The 9,674-nt window shown below is 41.9% G+C and overlaps 1 protein-coding gene across 1 annotated transcript; it reads left to right on the plus strand.

Moving 5' to 3' along the window:
* Positions 1-299: 299 nt before the first annotated feature.
* LOC310989470 (THO complex subunit 6 homolog) lies at positions 300-9,443 on the plus strand. Its single transcript, XM_083976545.1, has 5 exons — positions 300-464; positions 4,965-5,014; positions 6,555-6,665; positions 8,678-8,806; positions 9,303-9,443. Exons 2-5 carry the CDS (start codon positions 4,973-4,975, stop codon positions 9,381-9,383), a joined length of 363 nt encoding a protein of 120 aa, XP_083832671.1. The 5' UTR covers positions 300-464; positions 4,965-4,972; the 3' UTR covers positions 9,384-9,443.
* Positions 9,444-9,674: the final 231 nt, after the last annotated feature.

A 9,674-nucleotide genomic window follows, 5' to 3' on the forward strand; every position in this document is an offset into this window, starting at 1 on the left:
TTTTTGAGATCTCCCTTATGTATTTGACATGTAATTGAAATGTAGTTAAAATGTCAAATTGCTCACAACTTAGCATCAAGTAATTGTATCTTGACCTTGTCTCAGGTCCCAGAGTGAATACTTTTCAAAATGCCACCCTGCTGAGATGGTGGAGCCGACCTAGAGTGATCCAGAGATTTGTGAAGATTTCAACAGTTTCCAGAGAGAGAAGATGTTCCAGTACTGGATGACGAGCCAAGCCCAGAGAGATACTGAACCACTGGCTTTCAGCAAGGAGACAGCAAACTAGGTAACACTTATGTATTCCTCCTCTTTGTCAAGAATGGTTACACTTTACATTCATCATTTACTGTGTGTTGATGATGTAATACATTTTGTCTGAGGATTTTAAAGGTCGTGGAAAGTTCCCACCACCTTTGTTAACCTGGTCTGGTCCTGTGAAAGAGGATCCACCACAGACACAGGTAGGTGTACAACAAAAACAAGTCTTTATTATAGTGAGTCATTCATGAAGAAATACTTGTGACATCTGAAACTGCAACCAGCCCCACAGAGGGCCAGGCAGCTGCTGCACAACCCTGCAACACACAGCACCACAAATGAATGAGAGATTTACACAGACACACTGCACACAATACTAAATGCACAGCAACCTTTACACTGCACACAGAGGGAACTCAGTGACAAAACACACATCAATACAGACCAGTCCACTCTGGAGGCAGCTCAAAACCACTTCTACCACAGAAACACAGAAACACCTGCCACAATCATATTTTACATATCAGTCGATATCGATATTTATCACAATATAACTCAAGTCACTATTTTTGTCAAGGCTAAATGTTCCCTCATACTCACAAGTGAGATTTGAAGATATCAGAAGGTTATTTCTGATTTAAATATTTATTTTCCGTCAAAAATTGAACATGACAGATGTAATGATGAACATATATATATATATATATATATATATATATATATATATATATATATATATATATATATATATATATATATATATATATATATATATATATATATATATATATACTATAGCCTATATATATAGAGAGATTATTTTGTGCAGATGCATTTTAATTTGATGTACCTGCGTTTCAATCCATGGTAAATCACTGTTAATAATTATTGTTAGGAATCATTAACATGTGCACGTGTGACAGCCTCTGCACATAGGATATAGGCCTATGAAAATATTTAAGATGGATGTTGCAACTTTATTTATTTTTTGGATCAAACAAGTAGCTTTACAAAGACACACTGCACACAATACTAAATGCACAGCAACCTTTACACTGCACACAGAGGAAACTCAGTCACAAAACACACATACAGACCAGTCCACTCTGGAGGCAGCTCAAAACCACTTCTACCACAGAAACACAGAAACACCTGCCACAATCATTTTTTACATATCAGTCGATATCGATATATATCACAATATAACTCAAGTCACTATTTTTGTCAAGTCTAAATGTTCCCTCATACTCACAAGTGAGATTTGAAGATATCAGAAGGTTATTTCTTATTTAAATATTTATTTTCCGTCAAAAATTGAACATGACAGATGTAATGAACATATAATATATATATATACTATATAGAGAGAGAGATTATTTTGTGCAGATGCATTTTAATTAGGGCTGTCAAGCGATTAATTTTTTTAATCGCGATTAATCACATTTTTTCCATAGTTAACTCACGATTAATCTCTATATTAAAAATATAAAGCAATTCTTATCAAAGTGTCTTGGTTAGAATCAATAAACACAAAGATAAAATGTATTTTATCTTTTATTTCTTCTTTCAAATACAATTATGTTTAACTTAAAGCTGAGGAATGGGATAATAACAACAGGAAATTCATGTATAATTCATTATGGCATGCTCCAAGGAAAACAGTCAATTCAGACAACTAATCCCCCACCTGAAATAATGGAAAATCTTAGACAACTAATCCCTCACCTGAAATCATGGAAAATCTTAGACAACTAATCCCTCACCTGAAATCATGGAAAATATGTAACACAAGAGGGAGATTTGCACTTTGCTTAGTTATACAAACTGAAAGGCCCAAACAGAACAGGGCCTAATGACAGTTAAATGAATGAAAAACTGCAGTCATTAGACACATCAGATTCATAACTCTGAACTGTTAGTGCTAACTTTTCTCCTATTTCTTAAGCCAATTGCTAAGGCAGACCAGTCTGGTAACATTTTCAGTGGACAGTGCTGCTCTTTTCTTTTGTACAATGTGACCAGACAGTGAGAATAGTCTTTCGCATGGTACTGTCGTTGCAGGTGTAGCCAAGTACTTCTGAGCAAGAAGTGCCAAGCTTTTGTAGGCCCCTGCATGCTCAGACCACCATTTCATTGGACGGGTTCCATAGAGGTGCAGGGCTCTGCTCTGTACCGATCAACACAAGCATCATGTGCTGCCTCATCTTCATCTTCTGAATCTGATGCAACCAACAGGAGGTTCATCTTCTTTTTTGGTGGTTCTGGCTCTGTTGTTTCTTTGTTAGGCTGCAGGCCAATCTCTTCTTTAATCAACCCCCAGACCCCCTCCCTTTCAGATCTGGGAAGGCATTTCAGATCTTTAAATCTGGGGTCGAGCGCTGTCGCCACTTTCAACCATCGGACATTGGTGCTTTCTTTCCGCTTTGAAAGGTCAGTTGTGAAGGACTGTTTAAACCGGGCCACATAGGCTGGATCATCGTCAGAAGATTCCATCACCCGCATCAAATGGCACAGTGCAGGCAGGACCACAGAACAGGATATGTACTGTTCTCCACCCAAAAGCTCAGTCACATACCTGCCGTGAAAAATAAAGTGCAATTATTAAGAGCTAATAATTCATAGATGCACAACTATCAAATACAACAGTTTCTCCTGCCACCACACCACAGGAACAACAACTTTATCTACCACAACAGCTTAAACTACAACAACAGCATCATACTTTTGTTGCAATAATGCAATTACTTGCCAATTATTAAAGAGACAATAATCTGTGCATTTTCTACCACATAAATTGACAAATCTCTTGGTTGCTTTAATTTTTTTTTAGATAAACGTGTTTTTGTTGCTTCATGTTCAGTAAACAGGGTTTTGCTCTTGCTGCTGTCACCTCTCTCTCCTCTGCTCCCTGAGAGGCCAGAGTCTACGAAGGAGTATTAGGGACAGCCCAAAAAAAACAAAACAGCCAAAAAAAAAAAAAAAATCCGGCAGTATCCTTGTATAGTATTTGTATTTGTAAATATTACAGGAGGAGGCAGAGACCTGGATCGCGGTGGTCTAGTCACGGAGGTGTCTCCAGTCACGTTTAGTCACGTTAGCTCATATAACGTCTCTGTGTAACTTATAAATGATTGTGTGTGTGTGTGTGTGTTTGTTTTGGGGGGGGGGGCAGCCATAGATATGGGGGACAGCAATGAAGAACATGCATTGCTGATTGCTGTACGTTAGCAGCAGAGGTTGGACACGGAAGTGATTCGTGTTTTCATCGTCATACTCCGGCATTGAGTCAAAGTTAATCGGCTTTATTGTTCACTTTTATGGCGCTGCAGAGTTTGGCAGCCTGTCTGTCACTCTGCTGCTGTCATGGAGCCGACAGTCGCTTTGTTGTGGTACGTGGTCAAGCCTCTAGTTTTTTTTTTTTTGCCTGGCTTTTTTTTTTTTTCCCTTGCGCTGGATTTTTTTTTTTTTTGTGGCTGTTTTTTTTTTTTTGGCTGGCCCTAATACTCCTTCGTAGTGAATTAATGCTGGTGAGTCCAACACGGCGGTGGGGTTTAATTACAGGTGGTGTAACAGCCTGTTTATCACCATAAACACGGTGGATGAGGTGAGTGACTGAGCTGAGGCTGGTGGTGGGACGGGGGTCGTCATGGTAACACCCGCTGCTCGTTGGAAACAGCAGCGATCGCCTCATGCTTTCACGTCTGAGTCTCCAAACCACACACGTCTGTAACAACATTGGAAAAGTCGGCAAGTTGCTCAAAACAGCGACATCGCAGCCGCAGGGACCTGCCGTGTAGAGAAAAAAAAAACTGACAGCGAGTGAGTGTCACGACTTCCTGTATGTGGCCCTTCAAATTAAAAGCCCTTCAACCTTTCACATGGTTCAGTCATATTGATTTTGACTTAATTTTGACAAGCCACGCCTCCAAATGTTGAAATGTAGGTCGACCATAGACTGTAAAAAGAATGGACGTAGCGTCCGTGACGTCACCCATTGGTTTTGGGGAGTCGTTTTTGTGACTCAAATATGGCGGCCTGAACAGCGCCATGTTGGATTGGCCGGCCGAGAACCGCCGAGAACCCGCCCACTGGCCTCGAAGCAGCTGTCCACGGAGCTGCTCGGGCCTGTCACTCAACATTTCCGCGCCCTAATTGGCCAGAGTTTTAACCTAATAACAGTAAAACGGTAGAGTTTAAAAAAAATTCACCCCCCTCAGAGTGTGTGCGGGGGTAGAAACTATCGATTGAGAAAAAAAAACGTTCTGACACCAGGCTTTTAACATGTTTACTGAGGATGTAAAATCGGCGATTTTAACATGGGGGTCTATGGGGAATGCTGCTTTCTGACACCAGCCCCCAGAGGAAGCCGGGGGGATTGCAGTTTTTTGAACGCGGAAGTGAGCTTCACTTCTCAAATCCACAACTGCCCCCTTGAGGTCGACTAATGACTTTTTGGTCGGTAATGCTTGGTCGACTATTTGGGGGCAGCCCTGGTACAAACGTGAACAAAGTTTGTTGTCCTTTTTTTTCCAAATGAGAATCGATAAAGAACCGAATCGTTAAGCAGAATCGAAAATGGAATTGGAATCGTAAAAATCTTATCAATTCCCATCCCTAGTGATGGGGGAGGGAGGAGGAGGGGTGGGAGGCCAGGTGAGTCAGGACAGGTGAGCTTCTAACCGGCTGATGTCTGTGTCCCTCAGACAGCAGGATGGGACAGACTGTCCACTGCATCGAGGTCTACAAGTACGAGGTGAGACACCTGCTCTGTGATGTCACCACTGTTCTCACCTGTTTTTACCTGTTCTCACCTTTACTCACCTTTACACACCTATATTCACCTGTTTTTACCTTTACTCAACTTTGCTCACCTGTACTCACCTGTTTTTTTTTACCTTTACTCATCTGTACTCACCTGTTTTACCTTTACTCACCTGTTTTTACCTTTACTCACCTGTTTTTACCTTTACTCATCTGTACTCACCTGTTCTCACCTTTACTCACCTGTTTTTACCTTTACTCACCTGTTCTCACCTTTACTCACCTGTTTTTACCTTTACTCACCTGTTCTCACCTTTACTCACCTGTTTTTACCTTTACTCACCTGTTCTCACCTTTACTCATCTGTTTTTACCTTTACTCACCTGTTTTTACCTTTACTCATCTGTTTTTACCTTTATTCACCTGTTCTCACCTTTACTCACCTGTTCTCACCTTTACTCACCTGTACTCACCTGTTCTCACCTTTACTCATCTGTTTTTACCTTTACTCACCTGTTTTTACCTTTACTCATCTGTTTTTACCTTTACTCACCTTTACTCACCTGTTTTTACCTTTACTCACCTTTGCTCACCTTTACTCACCTGATTTTACCTTAACTCACCTTTGCTCACCTTTACTCACCTGTTCTCACCTTTACTCACCTGTTTTTACCTTTACTCACCTTTGCTCACCTTTACTCACCTGTTTTTACCTTTACTCACCTTTGCTCACCTTTACTCACCTGTTCTCACCTTTACTCATCTGTTTTTACCTTTACTCACCTGTTTTTACCTTTACTCATCTGTTTTTACCTTTACTCACCTTTACTCACCTGTTTTTACCTTTACTCACCTTTGCTCACCTTTACTCACCTGATTTTACCTTAACTCATCTGTACTCACCTGTTCTCACCTTTACTCACCTGTTTTTACCTTTACTCACCTGTTCTCACCTGTTTTTACCTTTACACACCTGTATTCACCTGTACTCACCTGTTTTTACCTTTACTCACCTGTTCTCACCTTTACTCACCTGTTTTTACCTTTACTCACCTGTACTCACCTGTTTTTACCTTTACTCACCTGTTCTCACCTTTACTCACCTGTTTTTACCTTTACTCACCTGTTTTTACCTTTACTCACCTGTTCTCACCTTTACTCACCTGTTTTTACCTTTACTCACCTGTTCTCACCTTTACTCACCTGTTTTTACCTTAACTCACCTGTTCTCACCTGTACTCACCTGTTTTTACCTTTACTCACCTGTACTCACCTGTTTTTACCTTTACTCACCTGTTCTCACCTTTACTCACCTGTTTTTACCTTTACTCACCTGTTTTTACCTTTACTCACCTGTACTCACCTGTTTTTACCTTTACTCACCTGTACTCACCTTTACTCACCTGTTCACATCTATATTCACCTGTGTGTGTGTGTGTGTGTGTGTGTGTGTGTGTGTGTGTGTGTGTGTGTGTGTGTGTGTGTGTGTGTGTGTGTGTGTGTGTGTGTGTGTGTGTGTGTGTGTGTTGCAGCTGTGTGGGGGGGGGCCGTCCCTGTCTCTGTGGCACCTGCGCTCCCTCTCCCCCACCTCCACCTTCCCCCTGAGCGGCTGCCAGAGACAGGCCGCCTTCTACCAGGACATGGTGAGGACTGTCGCTACCCGATCTGCGACGCTACCGGATCCGTGACAAAACTGGTCTGCGCATGCGCAGACCGGCCGCCATCTTGGACAGCTGCCTACGGCAACTCCACTTGGACAAACTTCATTTGGGCACTGCCCGATTTGCGTACATGCTTTAAGTTCTGTGAATTTAAAATACGGTACTGTGAAAATGATTAAAAAATAAAATAAAATAAAATAAAAACCGCGTAGGTCCGTCATAAGACAGCCGCGGCAGACTCGTTTATTCAGTGAGTGTTGTGGTAGTTGTGATTGTTTGTGGTTGTCATGGTGATGAGGCCGGCGAGAAAAGAGGACAGTAAACATTAAAAGTCGCCTGTGTTCCTGTTTTCTGAGCATCAAGATCCAGACCACCACAACCAACCCTCAATTTACATTACTAATAAAGTATTTAAAAAAATAAATAAAAAGATAAACCGTCTGTGGCGACGCACATAGGGCAGTGATCCTAAGTCAATTCAACTAAGTTTGTCCAAGTGGAGTTGCCGTACGTGGCTGTCACGGATCCGGTAGCGTCGCGGATCGGGTAGCGACAAGGACAACACACACCGTGCTGCCTTCAGGGACACACATCACCTGACCCCTGACCTCTGACCTCACCTGACCTCTGACCTCTGACCTCACCTGACGTCATGTGACCCATAGATATACTGTATATAAGAAGACTAAGGCCCAATTCCATCATCATCAAGTCAGTGAGTCAGTGAATGAGCCCTTACTGCCCCCCCTCTCCCCTTACCGTCAGTCAGCACCGATGCTGACTTTGGGTAGGGGAATTACCCACAGTTCATAGCGTTGTGAAGTCAAACACATGGGATGCCGTCGGAACGCAAGTGTTAAAATAAAGAAAAGAAAAGTAAATTAACACACGTAGTCAGAGAGAGCTCCGCTGCTCTCTTTATTGTTAATGGACAGGAGCAACAACCAAAAAAAGAAAGAAAGAAAAAGAAAAGAGTAAGTTAACTGTCAGTATTAACGTGCAGTTTGTGATTATTGATGATGATTTGATCAGATCTGATCCAGGAACAGTTTGTTTTGAGTCCGTCCACCTCACACACCTTGTGCGTGTTGAAAGTACAGTAAATTATCGGTCCAAGGGCGGAGTCAACAACATGTTGTTGTCAAGGTAACGTGTGGTGAGAGTGGGTAAGTGCTGTTCCATTCATGTTTACAGCATCTGGACCCTCACACACTCACACTCTGTCACTTAGAGCTGACGTCACTTTAGTCAGTGAGGGTTCAGGGCCGGAGTCTTCAGGGGGCAGATTGGAACTGGGCCTAGATGACTCACCCGCAGCTGTTTCCCAATGACAAAGCGTAGCCAGTACGGCGGCCATCTTGGTGAGGTCAACTCTCTCCCTCAGAGCATTAAGCCTCTGCTGCATGTTCTGATATAACGACCACAACTTGCTCAGTTTTTGTCCGATTTCAAAACGGTTTGATTCTTTATGAATGTTTATGCAGTTATGATGCAGCTACTCAAAATCACAGATCATTTGGGGCGGTGCGTGGCGCAGTGGTTAAGGCGGCTGCCCCATGTAGAGGCTACAGTCCTCAGCGCTGGCGTCCCCGGTTCAAATCCCGCGTCGGGCAGACCTTTCCTGCATGTCATTCCCCCTCTCTCTGCTTCCCCCTTTCCTGTCTATCTCTACTATGGCTATCAAATAAAGGCATAAAAAAAAGCCAAAAAATATACTTAAAAAAAAAAAATCACAGATCATTTTAATAATGTATTTTTTTTTGTAAAAGTAACATTCTAGTGACATTATGCAAATAGTTACAGTAATAGCTACATACTGGTTTATTTTTCACAGAGTTATGAATCGTTGTTTTAGTGCAGATGACTGGATCATCATCTACTGTACTGGAACTGCAGCCAGAGTCAGAGACAGTCGCCCGTTCCAATATGGCCGACTGTGAGCTACGGCTGCATGTCGTCCGATCCACCCCCTTGATGTGACGTGTCTGTTTCAGATCCTGGCGGTGGGGGAGGGGCCGACCGTGTCCCACTGCCTGCTGGGGGGCGAGGTCAAGGCTCAGATCCCCTGCTCCTCTCAGAGCCTCAACACGCTGCAGCTCAACACCAACAGCACCGAGCACCGGGTGAGTCCCTGAACGCAGCACGGCCTCTGGTCCTGATCACAAACACCATCATTATTAATATTACTAATAATATTATTGTTATTATTAATAATATTATCAGGGCTGCAACTAACGGTTACTTTTATTATCGATTAATCTGTCCATTATTTAAACGATTAATCGATTAGTTGTTTGGTCAATAAAATGTTATAAAATGTTGAAAAATATACATATATACAAGAAAATGTCTTGTTTTGTCCACAAACTGAAGAGAAACTCAGTTTATTGTCTTGAAGGAACAAAGAAACCAGAAATATTCACATTAAAGAAGCTGGAATCAGAGAATTTTGACTTTTTTTCTCAAGATAGTTGACGAGTATTTTAATAATCGATTATTGTTCGATTAATTGATTAATTGTTGCAGCTCTAAATATTATTATCGATCAGTCTGTTTCATGCTGTTTTGGACTCTGAGCTTAACATGTGTGTGTGTGTGTGTGTGTGTGTGCGTGTGCAGGTGCTGACGGTCGGAGGCAGCAGCGACCACATCGACGTCTTCACTAACCTGTCGTACAGAGCGTTTTCACTCAGCTTCTGAACACACACACACACACACACACACACACACTTTGTCATTTATGATAATAAAATATTTTTGTCATTTTGTAACTTGTTGGTCCAAATTTATTTAAATAGATTTTTCTGTTAGAAGGTTCTTGTACCTGCACACACACCTGTATTGGTACAAGGTCCAGTCCAGACCTCAGCTGCAGCGACATCTTTTTATTTTAACCACAAATGTCTCTGTGTCTCTGTCTCACTTTGGTTTCTGTGATGTAATCCTAAAGCTAAAGTTGGTAAACCATTGATCCATGGTTCATTGATCCAT

Source organism: Trachurus trachurus (assembly GCF_905171665.1).
Source record: "Trachurus trachurus genome assembly, chromosome: 8".
In the NCBI taxonomy this organism is placed as follows: Eukaryota; Metazoa; Chordata; class Actinopteri; order Carangiformes; family Carangidae; genus Trachurus; species Trachurus trachurus.

What these genes read in the sequence shown, in the direction of transcription:
- LOC310989470 (XM_083976545.1), top strand. Translation starts at nt 4,973, where the DNA reads ATGGGACAGACTGTCCACTGCATCGAGGTCTACAAGTACGAG. An exon ending in TCGAGGTCTACAAGTACGAG is followed by an intron (nt 5,015 to 6,554) that starts GTGAGACACCTG and finishes TGTGTGTTGCAG; the next exon opens with CTGTGTGGGGGGGGGCCGTC. An exon ending in CCGCCTTCTACCAGGACATG is followed by an intron (nt 6,666 to 8,677) that starts GTGAGGACTGTC and finishes TGTCTGTTTCAG; the next exon opens with ATCCTGGCGGTGGGGGAGGG.